Below are 24,615 nucleotides of genomic sequence, written 5' to 3'. Positions count from 1 at the left end.
GAGCAAAAAGCAACCAGAGATGACACTAAAGGGGACATGCCCAGGCCAAAAGAGACCATCTTCACCCACCTCACCTGTACTTGGTCCTCTGCTAAGCGCTCAGAATACAAAGAAAACTAAGACGTGGCTCGTGCCTGAGCTCACATTCTTGTGCAGAAGGGACAATAGACAAGATATGAGCACCTCACTACAAAGTAAGGGGAGACATGCTAATCAGAAGCAAGCGTAACACACTGGGGGACACAGGACAGAACAGAGATCTGGCCCTGGATGGCAGAGGTGCTTTCCACCTCTGAGCTGTGTGGGCTGAGCCAGGAAGCCACATGACCTTTTAGCCCCTCCCTCACCTGGCTTTGGGGACCTGTTATTTACCAGGAACTGTGTTAAGAACTCTAACCACACCTCATACTTTGTTTATTATCACAACAACCCTATGCAGATTTTATTGTTCTCATTTCACAGATAAAACCGAGGCCTGACTAGATAAGCAACTTGCCCTTATAAGCCACTCTAGTAAATGCAGGTGATAACTATCAATGTAAAGTGCAACCAAGGACCTCAGAGTCCATGTTCTTTCAGGTGTGCTCCATAAAATGTCTAGAAAAAGTATCACTCTGGTTAAAACACAGGTTTTTGGATCCCCTCCTCTGCAGAGCTGAATAAGAACCCCAGGGCAGAGCCTGAAAATCTGCATTTAAAAACCATTTCCCAAGTAATCCTTAGCACATCAAAACATGAGGAGCACTGTCCCTAAAGCCACATGGTTCTTCATGGAAACTGGGAAGCGGACAGGAGAGAGAAAAGGCTGTAGGTGGGAAAAGCTGCTGGGTGAAGACATGGCCTCTTACACATAAGAGAAGACGGCCCCCCCGGATGCTGAGGGCAAGTGGCCTGAGATGCCATGAAGGAAGAGCCATGTTGCCATAACATGGAGACACGATGCGGCACAGAGGCTGGGACACCATGCTATACTCAGCTGGAGGACAGGTTGGACAGTGGAAGGGAAGAAACGGAGTTTTGACTCAAATCTGCCAGTGTGCAAAACCCCTCCACATCCTGTCATTTCACAGCACTGCAATCAATGTTAATGAGAACCTAGCAAGTGCCAGGTACTGTCACGGGTGTTTACTGTATGTCAAGGCGGCTCCTCAGAACAACCCCCGCAAAGTAGATAATTCTTATCTCCATTGTACAGCTAAGGAAGCTAAGGTGGAGAATGCAGCAGAAGAGGCTTCAGGTGGCGATTCTGCGGGGAAATGCGATACTCACAGCCTTGGCTATACAGGAGAATCTAGGTCAGTGCTTTGGCTTCCTGCAGCTTAAACACTGAGATCAGTTAAAACCTTAGATAATCCTAGAATAGGAAGGAGAACTGAAAAAAAAGGGAGCCGCACAAAATCCTCTGCAAGACCACATAAACGGAGAAGGTTTAGAAATGAGCTAGCCAGAGAGAGGGGAAGAGAAAGCGGCCTCCCAACATGCCCCCCAACATGCCCCCCAACATGCCCTGAATACCAACACCAGGTGGAGAAAGGGCTGCCTGGTTGCCTGTTCCTACAGCCTTCCTCCAAGCGCAATGTTACGGTTCTTCTTCTTTTAAAGCAACATACACTTAGAGGGATCTTTGATCTGAAAGAAAAATCGCAAAGCACTACCTACCGTTCATGAGGGCATAGGTGAGAATCATGACGGAGTTGTTTAGAAAGCTATTTTCTTCATTGATGACTCGGAGAGTTGCCTTTTTATCTTCCTCCGAAGAGTCCTTTGATGTAATGCCAGCTGACAGGTAAATGATGACCATGTCTGTATCTAAACACAAACAAACCGACTGAATGTTCCATTTGGATTCTGGCTAAAGGCAACAGAAGTTTGGGTTCCTTTGCATTTCCCTGGTCTTGCCAGCTTGAGCACCTGCCTGGCCCATGGCTCCTAGTTCCTCCCATTTGATGCTGAGGCTTTCGTGCCCTGCCTCTGCCTCTCTCCATCCTGCCCTCTGGGCAGTGAGGCCTCATCTCTCCAGTGTCAGGCAAAGAGAGACTCCTAGTAAGTTTACAAGACAAACAAGGCCATTTCCTGTAGCTGCCCATGGTTGTAGTAATTTAAGCCAGTCCAAGTGGAAATCTCTCCTGCCTTCTGAGATGCAGCGTTCAGAAAGTGATTTAGCCCCCCTTCAGTGATGCAGAACACACATTTTTGAGAGACTAGGCTTTCAAATGGGGGTCCTTCCAGGTGCCCTTTAGATACATAAGTTTATTTGCCTCTACACTAAATATCTCTACTTATATTTTCATTTAAACAATGCATCGGGGCAGTGGAACAGTGAAAACATGGACTTAGGAGCCAGTCGCCCGAGTTCAAAACTGAGATTTGCTACTTACAAGCTGCATCTGCAAACTGAGGCAAATTTCTCACTCTGAAATTTCCTGGTCTATACAAATGGGAGTTGTGACAGGACTGACTTCACAGGGTTGCCATGTGGTTAATTTAAGTAAAGAGTGTAAGCAAAAGGGTGATGGCAAAAAGAGGGTAAAACAAAAAAAAAAAGAACCACAACACACACACACACACACACACACACACACACACACCCCCAAAAGAAAACCCTTTCTATTGATCTGAAGTTGCATCTCTGACTTCAGATTAAAACTACTCTCCACATAGGACTGCTGAGTCGAGTCACTGAGAAGTAATTTTAGTCCAGTAGGAAGTTCTGTCAACTGGACTGGCTATACACCAAGCGACAAAAGTCTTACCACTGGGGATATATAAGCAGAAGCTGAACAACCACTTTAATGAAAGGAGAGATGTCAGATAGCTGGACTTTTACATTTTCTTTCTAATCTGAAATTCTTGGATTCCATATAAAGTTTTAAGACATCCACATAGTTTATCTTTTTACTGAGAAGAATTTACATAATATGTCATACACTTATTTCTTTAGGCTCCTATTGCTGCCATTTAATTGAAGTTGCTTGATAGCAGCAATGAATGGCAGGCGACCTCCAAGTCAGCTCCCAGTGATCCCACCTCCTGATATGCATTCGTGGCCTAGGGTAGCTGCCTCCATTTGCGTGTAGCCAGATCTAGCGACTCCCTCATGGTGAAGAGGATGTGGCAGAGGTGAGGGACTTTAAGCCTGTGATTATGTGACAAAAAGACTGTGGCTTCTGCCATGGGTGTTTCCTTACTCTGAGGAAAGCTAGCTGGCAGGTGTGAACCGTCCTATGGAGAGCTGACTTCAGAACTGAAAATCCTGCCAGCACAAATGGTGGTGAGTTTGGAAGCAAATACCCCCCAGCTGAACTCTCAGATGACAGCAGCTCCAGCCAAGAATTTGGCTGCAACTTCATGAGACGTCCTGACCCAGAGGTACACAGCTAATGCTGTGCCCATAATCCTGACTTTCAGAAAGTATGAGATAATAAATATTGATTGTTTTAAGCCACTCAGTGTTGGGATGATTTGTTATGCAGAAATAGATGATGAATACAGTTTACCCTTTCCAAAATTATCCTAATGAAGACACGATGCTTGAATTTCCTTCAGTCTGTAAATCTGCATTTTAGATTTTGAAATACTCTTTATTATGCAGAATTGAATAGTTACTTTCTGTTGTATCAACGTTGTAGATAACTGACTCTAAAAAATACATGCATTCAAAGTTCCTCTTGTTTATTCCTAACACATAGCATATACACAAGTCTTAAAGCCAATTCTGATGCTTGAACACTTTCTTTTTTTTTTTTTTCTGAGTTGGAGTCCCGCTCCATTGCCCAGGCTGGAGGACAGTGGTATACTCACGGCCACCCCAGTGTTGATCTGCTGGGCTCCGGAGATCTTTCCGGCTCAGCCTTCCAAGGAGCTAGAACTACAGGCTAGCGCTACCATGTCCAGCTCATTTTTTATTTATTGTAGAGACGAGGTCTCACCAAGTTGCCCAAGCTGATCTTGAACCTGCAGGCTCAGGTAATCCTCTGGCTTCGGCCTCCCAAAGTGCTGGGATTACAGGCTGAGCCACCAAGCCCAGCTGCTTGAACATTTTCTAATGAACATTAGCTACAATTTTAAATTTTGCTACTTAGTTATCAGAGATGAGAAAGTGAATGCTGATATTTTTTAAAAACCCAAGTTTTAGGAATATTCCTGTCTTAAAGCAATCCCAAGGCTCGAAGTTTTCTTACTTAGCCTTATGATTCTGGATAAAATTCAGTCACTGAGAGTTGTTTTAGGGGACGGGCCCATGTTTGGAAAGCCAGGCTGGCAGTCATGTACATTTTCTTTCCACCCCAACAATAACTTAGACACCCTGTAAATATCCTCACTGGTGCTGCCTAGCCCCTACCCCATCCTCAAGAAAAATTGAGTTATTGCTCCATTCTAACTTATCAGCTCAGTCAAATTTGGGTGGATTTGTTTTCTTAAGAATCAGTACTTTCCCCACTTCGTCACCCAGTTACAAGCATTTTAAGCCTTGTGGTTAGTAATGTTAGGGACGCATCATCATAGGGATGTGGGCTAGAACAAAGATGCAGCCTGGAACTGGAAGAAAAGGCAACAGATTCTCCAATTGGCAAGTCTCTCTCTAAGGCACCAGCACCTCTTGGAGTCAATATCAAACAGTCAAGAGCAACTCAAATTTAGGCTTTGCCCATGCCATCAGAGCCTTACTCCTAACCATTTCATTATTTTTGCTATAAAATGACCCTCCAACCAATCATCACCCCCCAAAATCTCAGAACAAACAATGCAGAAAAGTGTTAATGCTGTCAGCCGGAGATCTACCATGGGACTGAAAAAGAGTTAGCACTGGATAAAATTTTAGATTTTCTGGTTAGTACAAAGCAAATTAGTGTAAACCAACAATAATTTATGACCTTCTGTTTATATGAATATGAATGTGGGGCAGACACTTGACTTTCATGCTCAGGCTAATCCCTACAAAAATCAAGGGTAGGTCTTACTCATTTGAATCACCCCACCTATGTCTCCTAAAACCATACCAGATACACAGTAGATGCTAAATGTTTGTAGAGTAAAAAGAGGTAGTGGTATATAATGTAAACTCCTAGGAAGAGTATACAGACCTCTCACTACGCTATTGCCAAGGCTGTGAGTGGTCCTTGACCATCTTTGGGCTTAGGGTCGACTTAGGACATGTAGAGTAATCTGCTCAAGCATAACTGAAGCTAGAAGTCTTGTAGGGAACAGAATATCATAAAAACCACAGCTAATGTTTATTGAATATTTATGATGGAATCCTGGACCTTAACCCACAGCGAATATTTACTGAATATTTATGATAGAATCCGGGATCTTATTATCACCACCAGTTTACAGACAAAGACACTAGGTCTGGAGAGAGCAAATCATTTAGACAAATTCACAAGGTTAGAAAAATTTCAGAGTAGAACATTATTAATTGAAATCCAAAATCCGCATACTTGATTCTTGGGCTATATTACTTGAAGGCACCCTGAATCCTCTCCTGAATAAACCAGGTAATGCTAACCCCTGAAGTTATTTCTTTATACAAACTAATCTGGGCTATGTTTTCCTCTAAACTGCCAGTAACAGCTGTAAACTGGAGGCCAGTGAGCTAAACTTTAGAAACATCTTACTTGGCCTAAAAAGGCACCTGAGTATTTGGAAAACTGTGCCATCAAAATTTGTCCAAGTCTCTCATGGCCACTCTTCTTGCCATGTTTTTGTTTGCCAACATTAAGAAAAGAAAAACAGACATGAAAAAAATCAAGGAGAAATATCTCCTGCCCAACCAGCCTTCTGCCAATATGCAGTGCAGGAATGCCTAGAAGAAGTGGTTTAATGAAGTCTCCATTCACAGTTTCAAAGCTGGAACACATGTCAACATGTGAAAATCAAGGGATTCCAAACAAAAATCCAGAGTGCTGGCTTCTCTTGAAACAAAAGATCTGGCAACACCAGGCAGACATTCCTGCTCGGCAACACTAGACGGAACGGAAGAGCAGCTGCCTCTCCGTGGAGCAGGCATCTTTGCTGCCATGTTCTTCAGCGAATTCCCATCACCTTTCCCCCCGTGTGACTCATACTCACTGCCAGGCCACTGGAGGCATCTGAGTTTGTGACTGCTAGTCTAGCATTTCTCTCCATTATTTTAACAGTGAAACCATCAAAATCGGACTTAAGCACTAAAGATGGTTTGATGGCTGAAGAATCAAGTCGAATGCTTCTGGTGAGGAATGCTGACGGCAGGGAGATGGCACTGACAAGTATTGACTGCCCTTACTGAACCATGGGCAACTTCACACTCAGTCATCCTGAAACACTGGCTGTGAGTAGCTAGTGCTTGCCAAATGACTCATACCCTTGTATAATCTTGAGTGTGAATGGAACCTGTAACTTGCTTCTAACCAAGAGCAGACAGCAAAGGTGACGGATGGGCTATGACTACTGTGATCATGCCACATATCTGGCAAAAATGGACGAATTTTGCAGCAATCCCCAAAAAAGTTGAATTTGAGTAAATCACAAGGCTGAATAACTTGATTAAATTAAAAGGGGGTGTGCCTGAACTAATCAGATGAGCTTGGTAAAAGAGGGTCCTCTAAGCCTTCCCTGAAGACTTGAAGAAGAATGCTCCCCTACGGGCCTAGAAGAAGTAAATAAAATGAATTTTACAGTTGCAAGGAAATGAATTCTGCCAATAAACATGTGAACTCAGAAGAGGTCTCTGAACCACAGCTAAGACCGAAGTCCTACTTTGATTGCAGTCTTGTGAGACCCTGAGCAGAGGACCCGACTAAGCTGTACCTGGACTCCTGACCCATGGAAATGGAAATAATACATGTATATTATTTTAAACAGCTAGGCTTGTGGTAATTTGCTATCATGAAACATAAAACTAACACACCAACTACCATCATAGTTGTTATAATTAGTTTCCTCTTTTGAGGGTCCATTATGAGCCAGGCACTATGCTTCCTGTTTATCAGTGCCGTCTTAGTTTCAGTGAATGCAACGCAGGGCTTGAAAATGTATTCTTTAAATTGGCCTCAATAGGATACATGAATGTTTTCAAATAAGGGGAAAAAAATCAACAGATTTTTGAATATGAAAGGGAAAAAGAAATAGATTCCTCTCCATACTTTCAAAGCATGGGCCCCATTTCAAATATTTTTTCCTTTATTTTAGCATGCATCCTAATTCCAGATTTTCTTTAATACATAAAAATTAAATTAGAGTGCCTGTGTGCACTTGAAGGGCCGTGCTCATCTAAATGACAGCAGGTTAGAAGAAGGGAGGATCAAGGGAAGAATTCCTGCTGCCCTGTCACATACACATGTGGGCAGAGCAGATATCCACCCCAAGTCAATGAGGAGGTAAAGCTGACAATTAGCATTAGAAAGGATGTGGCTATTCCCTTGGGAAATGAGTGGGGATCTGTTCTTTAGAAAGGGGCAGAAAGAGAAGGCTCTGGGAGTCAAGACATCGTGCAGACTGGTCAGTCACCTTTGACTGGAAAAGATGAGAATATCTGGTATTAGATGATCATGAAGACAACATGTAACCATTATATCCCAAATCAATTTAAAAAAAAATCCCTCTAAACATAGTTGTGTGATCAACTTACATTATATTCCTACCGCCATCTTTATCTGTTATGCTTTTAAGTCCTCTGAGAGAATGCACTTACTTGCTTGGAACTTTGTGTTATTGCTTGTGCTTCGAATCAGCTGAAATGCCTTTTGAAATCCCACTGCATGCTGGGTGGGACTGTCCGAAGACTTGACGCTACTGACGAAGGTTGACATCTTCCTTTTCGTTTCACTGGTGGCTGGAGACAGGAAGGTCTTATAGCACTGGTCTAGAGAACAAGTCCGGACAGTATCAGCCACAGTCAACACAGAAATCTGGAGGAAGGAAAAAAAAAAATGTTGTCCTACCACTTATCTAAAGTTTGTGTGTGTGTGTGTGTGTGTGTGTGTGTGTGCATGTGTGTGTGTTTTGTTTTGTTTTCATAAGAGAAGAGTCCACCGACAGAAAAGTCCTATAGGATAGTTTCTGAGAGTTAATAAAAATAAATGCCTGGAGATATCTCTATCAAATTGAGAAAAATGAGTAAGGATTGGTAAAGGGAGGAAACTCTAGAGTTTGGTTTTTGTTCCATGACGAGGCTGCAGTATGTGTTCATACATATCATTAAACAAACAACCAAAAAAAACTATCTCATGAGAGAAAAATCTTAGCAAGAACCAACCATATTGGTTTTCAAACTGGAGGTGGGGGTGAGGGTAGGTGCATTTTAAGCAACTATGTTAGTGAACAAAACCTCTGGAGTTGGCAAAGTCAGAATGATGAAGCAGAAAATGTCCACAAGCAATAGATTCTCATTAGCTGTACACATACACCCTGTCTCTGAGGCGTCCTGGAGATTAGGGAGGCACTAGCAGCTTTCCCTCCTCCCTTACTTCTCATCAATCTTGAGATAAAGTCCAGCCACCCACCAGCATCCAAGCCCTCACCCTTCTTACTCCTTAGCATCATGGCCAGTGTGAAAGTCATGACTGATTAGAAACCTTAACCAGAGCCCTTCAAGAAGTGTAAAACCAAGCTCAGGGATAGTGGTAGTTGTCTAAGGGATTTTTGGATTAGTGGCTGCTTCCTCGAATATTAGAACAAAAACGAAACCACTCTTTTCCCAAAGTCGTTTTACAAATGGATTTAGAAAAATACACAGATGGTCCTTGACTTACAATGGTGCAAAAGTGATATGCAGTCACCAAGACTACGCTTCAAATCTTGAGTTCTGATCTTTTCCCAGGCCAGTGACATGCAGCACAATATTCTCTTATGGTGCACAGAGCTGCAGCTCTCAGTCAGCCTTGCAATGACAGGGGTAAATGACCAATACTCTATGGCGTGCTGTGATCAATGAATTATATGAGATAGTCAACACTTTTTATTTTATTTTATTTTTTGAGCCGGGGTCTCACTCTGTTGCCTAGGGGCACGATCTTGGCTCACTGTAGCCTCGATCTCCTAGGTTCAGGTGATCCTTCCACCTCTGCCTCTTGAGTAGCTGGGACTACAGGTACATATGCCACCATGATTGGCTAACTTTTTTTTTTTATTTTTTGTAGAGACAAGGCCTTGCTACGTTGCCCAGGCTGATCTTGAATTCCTAGCCTGCAATCCTCTCATCTTAACTCCTCAAAGTGCTGGGATTACAGGCATGAGCCATTGCACCCAGCCAAGATAGTCAATACTTTTAGGCTTCGTGTTAGATGATTTACCCAACTGTAGGCTACTGAAAATGTTCTGAGCATATTTAATATAAGCTATGCTAAGCTGTGATGTTTGGCAGGTTAAGTGCGTTATAGACATTTTCACCGTAAGGTATTTTCAAGTTATGATGGGTTTATCAGGACAGAGCCTCATGGTCAGTTGAGAAGAATCTGTATGTTACAAAACAATAATTTTAAAAAGGTATTCAAGGAGAACTCCCTGCCACAGGGTCACAGGGATAATCATCACCTTGTCATGTTCGTCAATGGCGCTGAGGATGACCTGGGCAGCATCCTTGGCAATCTGAAGCTGGGTGTCAGTGACGGAAGCCCCGTGGTCCAGGATCACCACTATGTGCTTTGACTGTGGCCGGACTGTAGAAACGTAGATGGGCCTAGAAGGAAGAGAAGCTCCCTGGGGTCAGTCTTAGTGAAGGTAAAAGGCCTCAACTTCACACAGCTGCGAACACTACAACGTGTGGGCATGCCGGTCTTTATGTGTTCTTCCAGGACGGCACAAGGATGGAGACATCAGCATGGAAGGAGAAACCATATCGGTGTACCGGAAACACCGCAAGACAATAACGCATGTCTGCAGAGCAAGGACTGGTCGTTTATATCTTCTCAAGATCCAAGCTACCAAGGTAAGTTTTTAAGAAGCGAACCCGTTGGATGGTGGGCTCGAAAGCTGGCTCTCTCACCTCTGCATGGTGATGCTTTCCTTCCCACTGTACCCATTTTGCTGGAGGATATGGAACTAGTGCCGCCTTGGGCTGAGAGACAGACCAAGAGGGAGACGAAGGTCCCCTGGCTAGGGTTGGATTCTCCTCGGCAGACTCACTGGGTGGGGATTTGCTGGCAGAGAGGCAGCCAATAACCTGTGAGCACACCTAACAACTTTGAATAGCAGGTTTAGTTTCCCTCTCCCGCTGACAAAGGCTCCTGCTAAGAGGCCCCTTTCCTTTCCTTCCTGAAACAATTCACACAGGTCAGCCACCAAAAGGCCTCTTATCCAAGCATTTAAAATGGTGCCATCAAAATGTGTCCAAGCCCGTGATAGTCACTCTTCTTGCCAGGTTTTTGTTTGCCAACATTAAGAAAAGCCAGGAGGGGGAAGGCATGAAGGACAAATGCCTCCCATCAAAGCAGTCTTCCGCTCATGTGCGGGGCAGGAAGGTTTGTGAGAAGAGCTTTAATGAGGGCTCTATTCACAGTTTTAAAGCTGGAACAAATTAAGGGAGTTTGAGAATCACATCAGCCTCAGGAGAATTCTCTGCTTTATTGACACCCTTGAAACACTAGATTTTCTGTTAGATGCCAGCTGAATCACAAAAGCCTGGGCACACATTAAAAAATGTAGGCAAAGTACCCCCAAATTCAAAATCTGGCCAAATTTACACAAATTCTTCTCAGACCCAAAGTCTTGCACTAATAATGAAGTACCACTCTATTTTCACTTGTCGATATCATGAAGCCCATAGGGAAATAGGATAAAAAGAACCCAGTAGAGGTGGCTAGAGAAATAAAGCAGGAAACAGAAAAGAAGGAAAATTGAACCATCTCAACATTGACAACTAGGTCAAATAACTTTTTAGGCCCTCCAAGCTAGGTGAGAAGACTTTTCTTACAATGACAGATGTCCGTTGTTCCAACTGAACACATAAATGAAAGGCAGGGTATGTGTTGGTGCTGTCACTCTTGGTCACTAAAAATTGCTTTAGTGGGGTAATAAATAGTAATGTTAAATGTATGGCCTAGGGTGTCGTCTTCACAGCATGACTGGTATCCACCAGTTCCTTTCTTGTGTTGCTATGTCCTGAAATCCACTCCACATTTCCAAGGGAGGCAGAGAACTTGCAAAAAGGCCTCAGGGGAAAGCAGTTGGGACAAGGAAGGAGATGAGACTAGCCATGTATGATGAGAGAAACATGGATTAATGGCCAAGGGAAGAGGGGTTCGAGGGTTGAATTCATGCAGATTTAGGGTGGAGATACATGAAAACCTCCCAAGTTGTCTGGTGCAGGTTAATGATGAATTTGACGAGGTTCTGCCTTCCCTTTTAAATAGTCCTTCATAGGGCTTCGTTAAAAGCAGTATGCCATCTAGCCTATCATCTTAGAAGCAAATGAGAATTAATGGTTCATGATGGCCTTTGCTCTCCCAAGATGAGCCAAGTTAGAAGCCAAGGTCATGACTACTAGTCTAGTCTACAGGACTCCCAAGTCTTCACCAGAATGTCTGGGGAGGGAATGAAAGAAACCATATAAATGATAAAAATGTCACAGAAAAAGCACAGATAGTTTCCTTGGGGAAAAAAAAATCCTAGATACAATTTAAAGCAAAAATGAAGGAAAACTAAAGTGGTTGTTCATTTAGACTCCAAAAAATGGCATGAAAAATGGGCACCTAGTGCTGGCTCCAGATGTTCTGGCATCAAACATCTGACACTGAAATGAGAAACTGTCGAGATTAAAAAGGAAAGGATCTTTGCCTCGGGGGTTCTGTAAATTGATGAGTCTTGTCATACAAATTATCTCACCATTACTGCCCTTCTGGCTACATGGTACAATCTCAAGTCATTTCTATGAGGAAAGCGGGATGGTAGTGATCTTTGATCCAATGCTTTCTGGACAACCTTAACATTTCTGGTAGTTGAAATTTGCATGTAATTTTAAAAGTGTGGCCAAGCACATTATCACAGAAAAGGAAGTGGAGAATTATAGGCTCTGCTCTGAGATTTAAGTTATGTTCTAAGCCTGCACTACAGATAAGGGACATCAAAAAAGATGTCTGAAGCTCCAAACATTCTAGGTGCTTCACACAAATGAATCTTATTTGGCCTGCTGGAGACCATTATAGAAAAGCTCTGGGGTTTTATTGTTTGCCCTTCTTTGGCATTTCCATTTCCACGTATGTTAGATGGTGAAATAACTTCAGAACAAGTACACATTTCTGAATCCAGAGCTTAGAGGCAGAGCTGTGTGTGCACATGAGTTTATATCTCACTCCTAAGCAACAATTAAAAACTGTAGCAAGTCAACATACCTGCTGCGATGCTCATAGCTGCCCTTACACCGGAACTTGTGAGCTGGGAAAACAGTGAAAATTCCTTCTTCCGAACTGAAATACTGCCACTTAATTCCAGGGTTGGATTTCAGGTTGTCTGCAAGAACTGGGGGAGTGAGGAACATGAAATATAACCACCAGGTCCACAGGTGCGTGCAGGCACCACTCCCCCTGGCATCTGCTTTGGATAAACTGCTTGTAGCACAAAGTAATCTCACTAGATGGAAGATTATACATTTTCTATGAAACATTTTCTTTCTGTTCCTTAAAAAAGCACCCCGTGAACAGAAAATGTGATATTTTGGTTAAGTGAAGCTATTATTCTTAACATCATATAGTGACATATGTCCTGGATTTTATGTCCTGGATTATTTTCCCAGTGCAAATCATTTATCTGCATTAATCTCACTGGACTGGTCCCACTGGACTAGCATACACTGGCTGGCTTGGGGTACATTCTTTAACTATGGAAAACAGTGATGTTAATAGGCCTCATCTCCAGAGGGACTAGATCTGAGACCTAGACCTTGCCCTCATTTGTCTCACTTCACAATGAGGGAGATAGTATTCATGGTACTTGAAAGGGCAGAACCACAACCATTCAGCAAAGCTGTTCCTTATGGAATGATCCTTGTGTGCTAGGTAATGGGATACAGGTTTTCCTTATGTTACCTTATTTCATCCACTGAACCACCCTAGGATGTAAGTGGGATTATTACCCCTACTTTGGAGCTGAGAAAATATGCTTCAGTGATTTGTCAAAGAGCTCATCAGTAAACGACCAAGCTGGGATTCAAACTCGGGTATCCCGGCTCCTGTGTTCTCTACATCATGCCCGTCTTACCTCCCTCTCTGCATTGACTGCTTTGCTGTCATTGACCTGCACCTGGCACTCGCTCACCCCTCGTTGTGTCAACCACCTTGTTGTGTGCAATCCTGTCCCACAACTTCCACGGAGTCTTTCTTGCTGTCTCCCACAGTCAGAATTCCCTCCCTTCTCTGATGCCCGTTTGTTCTGCTCCATAACAACTTGGTTATTTATTACATTCTGACGACGTGTCACTGCTTTACAAGCTGCAAGATACACAAAGATACACAAAGCCAAGCCCAGCCCCAGCTCTAAACCAGTGGAATTACATAGATGGAAATGAAGCAAAGAGAAATTCAGTGGTGGGAAACGTCTAAGCAAAGGCAAAAGGAAAGGAAAGCACGAGTTGCATCTGACCGAGAAACGCTTCAAGATCTCAACACTCCCATGACCAAATAAGGATCTATTTATACAGCTATACGGGCTGAACAGTGACTCTAATAATCATCATGGGCATTTACCTCCACTGGAGACAAACAGCTTTCACACAGGATATTTCATTTAATGTTTACAAAATCATACGTGGCCTCCTCTCCATGTTATGAGGAAACCACAGCTCATAGTTACATGGTGCCCTACGACATCACCATGCTTGTTTTTCCTCCTAGCACTGATCATCTGAAACGATCTTTTTTGCTTAATAAAAGTTTATCCTTCTCCTCTCCCTCCCTACCACCGGTGAAATGTTAAGTCCGTTCCATCAGGAACTTGACATTGTTCCCTTAGAGCCTAGAACAATGTATGCACAGTGAGTGTACAGTAAATAATTCTCAAACAAATGAATACCCACAGCTAGTAGGTGGTAAGAGCTCATCTTGAACATAGGTCTTCTGGGTCTTAGCATGTTTCTTGGCAAGTCCTTTTGCCCCAAATATAAAGGGCTGAACTAGTTACAGAAATATGTGTTTATACCGTACTTAGCATCAGGGATTACAATTCTGAAATGGGTGCCGTCAAGGTCTGCAGGCTACAGTGGAGGCAGTGGTTTCCTGGGAAGCCAGATGGTGTGGCGCGGCAGTCACGTACCTGCCTCCCTTCCTCTCGAGCACCATGAACTTCAGGAGGCAAGGTGCTGGCCTACTCTGTCTCCAGCACTGGGGACGGCGGCTGGCTTGCCATGGCAGACACTTGTTACGTTAGCTGGACTGAATTCCTATTTGAGACACAGAAATTGCTTCAGGGTGAAAGCCCTGCTGTCTCTACTTCGCTGTTTTTACATTCTCTATTATCCTGGTGCCCACTTGGCTTTGACCAACCCTTCTTCTTCATTTGTTCTTGGCCTACCATGGGTGCGGAACTACTTTGTGGGATGGAGGGAAAGAGATTAAAAAGATTAAATTCTTACCTACCAAAGTCAGATTTATTGAGGGGGATTGGGGACACCAGCCACTTATTAATTATCGCAGTATCTGATTAAGGTCTTAGATGAGGTACAGAGAAGGGCTGTGGAAATCCAAAGATAGGATTTCATACCCAAAGATAGGAAACACCCACCTTGTTGTTGAGATGCTGCTGAGAACAAGTACAGAGTGAGTGTCTATGACCGAGCAGGTGTCACACCAGGTGCCTTGCACACTGAACAGTGGAGTTTTACCATTCGGGCATGCAGCTTGAGAACGTAACCACCAACTCCTGAGATGACCCATGTGTGAGGGCAGAGGACGAGAAAGTTACAGCAGGGTCACTACAGGAAATGCGGGCTTAGCAACAAGGCCAGAGGTCAGCTTCCTCTCTGCAGCTCATCAAAGGACAGTGTATACAGGGGCATGTCATTTGCTGTTGCCCTGTGTGATGTGGGATGCAGAGTGACCATCTGTTCAGCGCCTATCCCTTTCTCCATCTGAGTGAGGCCCACCGTTCAGTATGACTTACTTTGGCCGGGCTTGGTGGCTCAGCCTGTAATCCCAGCACTTTGGGAGGCAAAGGTGAGTAGATTTTCCGAGTCTGCGGGTTCGAGACCCATCTGGGCAACTTGGTGAGACCTCATCTCTACAATAAATCAAAAATTAGCCAGGTGTGGTAGCACGCGCCTGCAGTTCCAGCTACTTGGAAGGCTGAGGTGGAAGGATCCCCGGAACCCAGCGGGTCGAGGCTGTGGTGGCCGAGAGCAGCCACTGCACTCCAGGCTGGGTGACAGAGTGAGACTTCAACTCAAAAAAATTTTAAAAAGCATGACTTACTTCATAGAGGTCTTCCTGCCATTGGCAATGTTTTCTGAGGACCGCCTTTGAGATGGTCCTGGCAAATATTTTGATTGCTTCCCCCAAATTTACAAATATGACCTCAATGAAAATATGTGGTTTCAAAGCCAGTTTCATCTTCATTGCCAGCAGGTATAGACTCAGGTATGGCTTCAATGCCAGTTCCATTTATCACTGGAATGATTTTAAAGCATGAGGCAAAGAGAAAGACACTGGTCAATAACTCTCATTTTAGGCTACTCATTAGCATTAACTTACAAAGGGGAAAATGCTGGAACAACACGTGACTGTGCCACAAAAGTGCCCCACAGTGCTGCCTCTGCCAACCTGTCCACTTCCAGGAACATGTGCCCAGGACTGGATAGGGTCATCCCAAATAGGGTCTGACGAAGCAAGATCAAGAATCTACCCCAGCAAACATCCACTGGGCACCAGCACGTGCCAAGCCTTGTGCTAATGCTCCCACATACGCTGTTTAATTCTCACCCCAACAAGCCGATCTTTTAACATGCACTACGGTCTCAGGTGTTCAAATTAAATCAGAGTGAAGTGAAGCCCATAGACATGCAGGACACTTCATTGAGTTGTTTTAAAATTTAAAAAAAGAAAAGAAAAATTTTTTTTTAAGTTTCTAGATTGAGGGGTACAAGTGGAGTTTTGTCATCCAGATATACTGTGTGGTGGTGAAGTCTGGGTTTTTAGTGCACCCATCACCTAGGAGACACTGTAGCCAATAGTCATTTCTCACCCCTCACCCCTTCCACCTTTTTGCATCCCCAGTGTCTGTTATTCCACTCTCTATGTCCATGGGCACACATGATTTACAAGTGAGGACACGCGGTATTTAGCTTTCCGCAGGGACACTTTCGAATTCCCTCTCATCCTCCACCTCTCACTGCTTTGCATGACCAGATCTCTGCACAGAAACTTTCCGTGGGTGTGGCACAGTGGTCAACCAACTTCTGCAAAAGGCCAGAGAGTAAATATGTCTGGCTTTACAGACCATACGGTCTTTGTCACAGTGACTCAACTTTGCCGTTGTGGTGAGAATGTGACCATGTTTATAAATGAATAAGTATGACTATGTGCCAGTAAAAGTTTATTTGCAAAAATCAGCAGTAAGCCAGGTTTGGTCGGTGGTCCTCCAACAAAGGGATGCAAAATACACTACAGGTAGGACTTAAAGCATTTCCAGAGCCTCCACTTTTAGCAATTACCTCACCTGCCTTCCCTGCATCACTCTGACACATGTACCAAGGATCTGTAGCACTTATTATCCTCACAAAAATCATAGGAATCAAGCCGGGCTCAGTGGCTCAGCCTGTAATCCCACACCTTTGGGGGGCTGAGGTGAGTGGATTGCCTGAGCCTGCGGGTTTGAGACCTGCCTGGGCAACTTGGCGAGACCTCATCTCTACAATAAATAAAAAAAATCAGCCGGGCGTGGTAGCGCGCACCTGTAGTTCCAGCTCCTTGGAAGGCTGAGGCGGAAGGATCGCCGGAGCCCAGCAGGTCAAGGTTGCGGTGGCTGGGAGCGGCCACTGCAGTCCAGTCTGGCGACGGAGTGAGACTCCAACTCAAAAAAAAAAAAAAAAATCACAGGAATCGGTATTAACTATCTCCTAGTTATGGATGAGGCAACAGGCTCAGAGAGCTTTTTTTTGACATCCCTGAGGTTTCACAGTGGGCAAGAAGGGGCCAGGAGAGTCAAACCAGTCTATGACCACAGCGCCCGTCTCCTCGCCTCCCTGCCAGGAAACTTGTCCTTCGTGAGTCGTCTGGCTGACGCTGAGCGTGTGTAAACATGGAAGGGGCTTTTTCTCCACCTAGTCCCCTGGGATCTAAAGCCTTAACCTTGATCTGACATTAGCACTGTTCTCCAGGCAGCCCTGCCAACCCCGCAATAAAAAGGCAAACATTGCCTTTGGACGTAAAGGAAAGCTCAATGACCTCATTTAAAAGTAACATCTGTAACAATAAACAGGCTACAGTGAAACTATTAAAAGGGGAGCCAATGGGAGCAAGAATGTTTTAAAAATAAATCAAAGCTCATATAGTGCACGATACACTTAGTCTCACCACAAAAGATCATTTTGGTTCCATATAATCATTCCAGCTAGAACACAGTATCAGGCAAGGTTTCTCCAATTCTCCTGCTGAGGACTCCTTTGGCATCTGATTAAATTTCATCTATTATTTGGTACTAGCGGGAGTTGATGGATATGATGGTAATGAGGCCCCCAGGGCCCAGAAGTAATCTATCAATGTGGTGTACGTCCCAGGCGGGGCCCTCTCTGACTGAGATGGGAGGTGAATGAGAGCCTTGTTATCCACGCAGGCAACCCAGAGGGGGCTTCCCCCATTCACATGAGTCAGTGAGGTGTCTGGCCACTGGATAACTTGGACTGGTGTCCAGCCACAGGGTCCTGCACACTCACTCTCTCCTAAAAAATGTTGGAAGCCATCCAGGATAAGAGCTGGGTGGACGCCCAACCCGCTGGCCCGTGATACACAACATTAGGCTTTAAGCAATTAACGGGCAGGGTCTGCATCTGTCTAAACCACTCTCCACACCCACCTCAGACAGACACATATGCGGAAAGGAGGCAATATACATTTTTCCCCCCTAATCTAGAAGTTACAGCATCCTCTGAAATCCTCCTCCAGCGTTTTCCTTCTTCCCACTTTCTACTCAGGATTAGTGTTGTTATGGGAAAGTTCTAGCTCCTCTGTTCAGATTCTTAGACGCTTGAGGGCAAGGTCTACTATGTCTGACTCACCTCTGGATTCCCAAAGCAGAGAATACCAGTTCCTTCTTCACATCAAGACTCATACTGGGGGAACTGCAGGACTGGTATCTGCAGCACACAGGCTGGGGCGACCTGTGCCTTTGGTGGCAAATCCTACAATTTTACTTTCTTTTAACACCAAATTCAATAAAAAATAAATTAACTATTGTGGCTACATCAATATTTTAAACATGTGTTAAGATGCTAAGTACTCCCTTCTCCAAACACCACTGCCTTGACTAAGTAAGTGTGCCAGTGTGACCAGCACAGAAATAGACAGGTGAGTGGTGAGATAAAAAGCCCGCCTGTGTGTTGATTTCATGGGTCTATACACACCTACATGTATTACTTGTATATGCTAAACATGTGAAGTGTATCAGATATCAGTTATATCTCAGTCAACCTGCTTTGATAATAAAACAGTGAACATTACTAAGCATCATACAAAATAGTTTCATATACGGTGTGTCACATTTCCTAATTACCCTAACTGTTTGTTATTTTACTCCCATTTTATAGATGCAGAACTCACTTGCCTTAGGCCACAATGGCAGAGCCATGATTTGACTGATCTCAGTATGTCTGCTTCCAAAACCTTTGCTCTTTCCAGAACACTATAGTACTTCTGTGAGCCAAGAAATACATGTTGAATAAATTAGCAATCAACAGATAAAAAGCTCACTGAGTATTCCAGAGAGGCAGGATAAATATGTAAACATGCAGGTGTTTTTCAGTCAAAATAACAGGCTTATTAGTTTGTAAATACACAATGTAAACAGATACAATTAAGGAGACACTTAAAAAAAAATGACTTCATAATTAAAATAAAGCCTAAGGCTAAACTGAGCATTTAATTTTATGAGAAAAAACAAACAAATTGCTGAACTGCTAAAGCTGGCACACACCTAGCTGGGTAGTTCAATGTCAAGGGGTTTGCCATTGTCCCACAACCTGGCTTACTAGAAAGTGGCAGGGACATAAACTACCGCTTAGAAGGCAGAGTCAACAGTAATCACAGAGAGTGTGTCTCTAGGTGAGTTTAAACACTAAGTAACATACTTTAGGTAAGAGATGGAGATTTTGTGTGACTGAGAAACGATATAGTTGAGACCTTTTAATTATTTTGTAGGTGTTCAACAGGTTAGAGATATAAGCCTTAGGTGTCAATGTGACAAACTGTCAACTTGAACAAACATAAGAAAGCCATTTGGAAATGGTCTGGTGCTATTTTGCACTTCCTATGTCATGTGGGTTGGCCCTTACCAACTAGAAAAAAGACGCTGATAAATCAGAACGAACGGAGAATAGGAAGCCATGGGTTCAAGTCCAAGCTCTTAAGACTGGTGAGCTTAAATTTACTCTTTATATAGCATCCAAAGGCTTCCTTCTAAAAGGTAAATCAAACCCCACTGTTGCTCTGCTTACAACCTTTCAAAAGTTTCCTGCTGCACTACATCTAGCATTAAATCCAAGCTCCACAAGGCCCTGCACGATCTTGCCCCTTCCCATTCTCCAATCTCACCTTTCCTCTCTTCAACTCACTACACACCAAGAGCTCATTCTTTCACTTCCATAAATGTGCCCTTTGTACAAGGTGGTCCTTGGGCCTGGGATGAGTCTTTTTTTCACTTTTCACTCAGCTTTCTTCATCCTTCAGGTTTGTCTTATGTTTCGCCTTCTCAGAGGTCCTTCCCTGACCAATCTAAATTATTATCCTCCCTTATAGTACTTGATTTTTTTTCTTCATAGCAAACATTGGTAGTGTACTGTGTATGTATTTATGTAGCTGCTTGTACTGTAGTTAATCTTTCACGTAGGAGCTATCAGCTTTATGAGGGTAGGAACAAAGTCCGTTTTGTTCATCACATTCCCAGTGCCAACCACATGCCTGGTCCATAGTAAGCTCTCAATCAGTCCCTGCAGAATGAACAAGTGAACAGTGGTTTTGGCCAAGACTGTCTGCCATGAGATTTCACAATTTCCTCATCTGTAAAGTAATGGATTTCATCAAGGTATTCCCAAAGACCCTTTAGAAACCAAAAGAGAAAAGTGATAAGAAGGCCAAGAATGAAGGACAGCAGGAAGGAAGCACGTGGATTTGCAAGTGGAGAGGAAGAACAAACTTCCAACTGGCTTTGACACATCCTCACTTCCTATTGACTTAGAGGGTGTGTCAGCACTGTGAGACTATTAAGAGTGACCTAATACTATATACACATGGAATGTCCAAATGGTACCAGGAAAGGTTATTTAGACGCACACAATGGAAAAAACTCAATGTCAGTTTTTGAAAAATGAGGAGACATCCTGGGTAGCTCATTGTGAACCCTGATGAGCAAGAGCAAGAAGTGTTTCCTCATCTCAAGTATTAAGTTAATTATCAGAGCCACTATAAAATCTCTTTTACTCTAAGCCCTTAAAGGCAGGCATGATGACTGACAGCTTAAGATTATTTGAGTAAAGACCTGCAGAACATCAGGTGGGCAGTAAAAGATGGATATGGTCCTAAAAAATTTGCTTTTGAATTCTGCCGCAGACTGTGTAATGGGAATCTTTCTATTTGGTCACAAGTTCAGGATGATCCTCCTTCAATCAACTTTCAGATAAAGAATATTATTATATCTTCTGATGGCTGGGGTGAAGTGGCTCATGCCTATATTCCCAGCTCTTTGGGAGGCTGAGGCGGGAGGACTGCTTGAGCTCAGGAGTTTGAGACCAGCCTAGGCAACATAGTAAGACCTTATTTCTACAAAAAGTAATTAGCCGGGCATGGCAGCACACACCTGTAATCCCAGCTACTTGGGAGACTGAGGTGGAATCATTTGAGCCCAGGAGGTTGAGGCTGTGGTGAACCCTGATCGTGCCACTGCACTCACTGGGTGTCAGATAGCCTGGAAAAGCCAGAATTCTTTTCAAGCATAAAAATAAAACATTCAAGATTACAAAGAAAACACATTATAATGCAATGGTTTTTAAATTATTTTTAAAAATTAAGATTATAGCTATATATATGCTTCATTATTAATGCATTTGGACAGACTTAGCAGGAGGTCGAATACCTTCCATAGTTTGTAAATTGTGATAAACATACATGATATTTTCAGACATAACAACTATTATGTAAGATTAAAAAACCCACGATTTCTTTGATGACAAAAGTACTGCTACAATAAGTTCACTGTGAATTGTTGCTTCAGTTTATAACTGAATTGGAGATTAATTAAAGATTTAATTTACTTGGTACCCAAGTTCGTAACCCCAATCCATGAACACCTTGGAAGGGGATGGGGTGTGTGGACACAAGCTTACAAGTCCTTACTCTAAGGGACAGTATACATATTTGCTGATTTTAATATTCATGTGGGTTAGAAATCTACTTAACAGATGAGGTTTTACTCAGAACCTGTGGTGTCCACTATCATGAAGGGACACTTCTAAACAGCTACATGTAGGGGCAAGAAGATAACAAGATACTCCTTGCTTCCAAAGTTAGTATTGTCTCTCTATCAATAAAAGTTCACAACAGCTCAGAAAAAAACAAATGACACCTAGACATTAAAACATTGAAGGACTGTGATATCTGGATTTAAAAAAGGATAAGGCATGGTGCCACCAGCCCAATTCTCTTCCTCTAAGCCTCTTCTACCAACTAAGTATTCCCAGGGTGCCAAGCAGATGACAACCAGTCAAGAGGGAAATGCGATTTAGAGAAAAATCATAATAACAGGTCAGGCATTATTCTAGACATTTTGCTTATATATATTGGAAATCTCACAACAATTTGCTTTATGAAGTCAATATAACTACTGTCATTTTACAGAGCAGAAAACTGAAGCTGAAACAGGTGAAGTGACCTGACCATGACCATACAGTTATTAAAAGTAGCAGAGTCAAACTGTGACTGATGGATCTAGTAAATCATCTTGCTTTTCATCCTTTTTTTCTACCTTACAAATATGTATTGAGTCCTGATCATGTGTACACACAGTGCAAGAATCATACCTTCTGCTTTTGGATCCAGAACACTTTCTACTAAACCAAGGGAAGATATTTGGCATGTGGCAATGAGAACACAGGTGAGGGTGCAGGGGAGAGGGTGCTTTTAGATCTGCCTCCAGTGCTTACCACCATTCCAGGACAACCTTCCCTAGAGCATCCCAACAGGTAAGGTTCTTGAATACAGGAATTACCATCACCATAAAATACTGACAAAGCAATATCATAAAGTGGAAACAGGTCTTCTGAGAAGCTCTATTTCCTTTGTCTCCTCTGGGTAAGGACTTCAACAAGTTGACTGTTTCTCATAGTTGTGAAGCGAATTCTAAGCAAAGATCGATAATTTGTAATACCCACTGACTTATTTTTCTTTAACCACAACACGTAAACTGCTGTCAGATAAGCACCTGAAAAAATATGCCTTTTCCCTTTTTGGGTATTTCTTACTTCCCATTTGTTGAGTCTCATGATCTTTCAGTATACAGTGTGCTAAACTTTCTGTGGATAATTTTACATACGGATCCCAAATTCCCTGATCCCCAAATATTTTCCTTCCATTTTCATCATCTACATCTAACTAGTTCTTATGTCATCAGCCTTTCCAGTCAAAACAAAACCAATCATGTCCCCCAAATGCCTTGCCTGCTGTCTTGAGTGCTTAAACTACTCACGAAAGAGGATGAGAAAGAGATGGAAAGAGACGGATTGTAGTTGGGTTGTGATTTCTGTTTTTCTTTACATTATCCACCAGAGATAGAGACAATGAGAACATACTTGTGCTGAAAAGCTTGTGGCTTCCCACCTCAAGGAACTCTAGGCTTTCTGATGCTCAGCCCATCATCACTCAGAAAAACACACAAGGTTGCCTACCCCACCACTTATAGCTTGCCAAATAGAAAATATAAGTGCTGTCCTAAATACACAGAGGCTCAGACACACAAAAACACACATACTTCCTCCACAGACCAGAATCGACTTAGCACCTTCAGGTAATATTTTGAGCAATAACAAACATTTTGGAGGGGAATAAAATAAATTCACATCCTGAGGACTCCAGACAAAATTTCTGGCATGATACCTTATCACAGATTTCCAATTCCCACTCTTCACTTACATCTTGAGTATTCTTTTGCCATATACTCTTCTGGAGGCGCCATATTTCAAGGATGGCCAGATACTCTTTGTGCTGCAGGAATAATTAGCCTATTGAGTATCTGACCACATTCCAGGCATTTTGTTAAGGCCTGTATAGACATTATCTCAGTTAATTCTTACAACAACCCTATGAGATAGGTTTTATTATTCAGGAAACCAAAGCATATATAAGTTAATTTTCCAAGTGTAAGAGAGAGAGCCAGAATGGGGAGGTTGACCAAAGAGATATAATTATAACTATTTTATAGCTCAGGATATTCTAGTTCAGAAATGGAAGAGTGACTTAAACCCTGAGCCCTGAAGGGGACTCCTACAGGTTGCTGAGTGATTCTGCCACCACACTGCTCATGCTAGTTAAGGCCCGTTGTGAAAGTTAAATGAATGACAGTTGCCTGAACCTGCTTCTGAGGACAACTCAATGAGCCTTTCCTAGTTCCCTGTTATTTTAGTCTAATACTAAGGAGTAGGCATTCTCAAATCTCTGATTCTGTTCTAAGCTCACAGTTCTTTGTGCCCATTCTGGGCTAATTTTATAATGCAAAAATAATCACTTGAGTCTTTGATTCACTTGAGACATCCTGGACAAGGGCTCAGATAATTTAAAATAAACTTCTCGGATAGTCTGTAGTTGGTAGTAATCTACTACTCTGCCTTCTTCCTCCGTAGTAGACCACTCCCAGAAGACCCAAAGGTCTAGATGATTGTTAAACATTCATGGAAGGAAGAACAGAAAATAAAAAATGTAGTTCTCAAGCTCAGATGATCACTACAATCAGTTTTGGAAACCTACAGATTCCCAAACCTTACTAAGCTAACATTCTAATTCATTAGGTCTGGGATAGGGCCAAAGAAGAAATTTTTTGTTTCTTTTTTGCAAAGAACCCAGGAGACTCTGATGATCAGCTAGGTTTAGCATAAGCAACCCAAGACATTAAGCTCCATTATCCTATCTGTTTGCCTAACTTCCTAGACTGTTTCTCTTTGGCATATAAACATTTTCAAGTATCCCTAACTTAAAAATATATTAGCAGCAACAAGCATCAAAAATCTTCCTAGAGCCGGGCTCGGTGGCTCAGCCTGTAATCCCGCGCCTTTGGGAGGCTGAGGTGAGTGGATTGCCTGAGGCCGCGGGTTCGAGACCCACCTGTGCAGCGAGACCTCATCTCTACAATAAATCAAAAATCAGCTGGGCGTGGTAGCGCATGCCTGTAATTCCGGCTACTCGGAAGGCTGAGGCGGAAGGATCGCTGGAGCCCAGCAGGCGAGGCTGTGGTGGG

The 24,615-nt window shown here is 43.0% G+C and overlaps 1 protein-coding gene across 2 annotated transcripts in view; it reads right to left on the bottom strand.

Annotated features, from left to right (window-relative positions):
- The window catches only part of CACHD1 (cache domain containing 1), a 196,066-nt gene that overhangs the window by 48,024 nt on the left and 123,427 nt on the right, over positions 1-24,615 (bottom strand). Inside the window, exons 5-8 of one of the 2 annotated variants that reach the window (XM_008060504.2) lie at positions 12,309-12,435; positions 9,514-9,658; positions 7,673-7,889; positions 1,660-1,809 (exon numbers count right to left, since the gene is read on the bottom strand). In XM_008060504.2, the coding sequence (XP_008058695.2) occupies positions 1,660-1,809; positions 7,673-7,889; positions 9,514-9,658; positions 12,309-12,435 (639 nt within the window). The remainder of the gene's footprint in view (positions 1-1,659; positions 1,810-7,672; positions 7,890-9,513; positions 9,659-12,308; positions 12,436-24,615) is intronic. The other variant, XM_021713624.1, reaches the window with a different exon arrangement.

The sequence above is a fragment of the Carlito syrichta genome, unplaced genomic scaffold, assembly GCF_000164805.1.
Source record: "Carlito syrichta isolate Samal-C Ts95f unplaced genomic scaffold, Tarsius_syrichta-2.0.1 Scaffold304635, whole genome shotgun sequence".
Classification (NCBI taxonomy): Eukaryota; Metazoa; Chordata; class Mammalia; order Primates; family Tarsiidae; genus Carlito; species Carlito syrichta.
The sequence above is the reverse complement of the archived record's forward strand: the minus strand, read 5'-3'. Positions and strand labels throughout refer to the sequence as shown.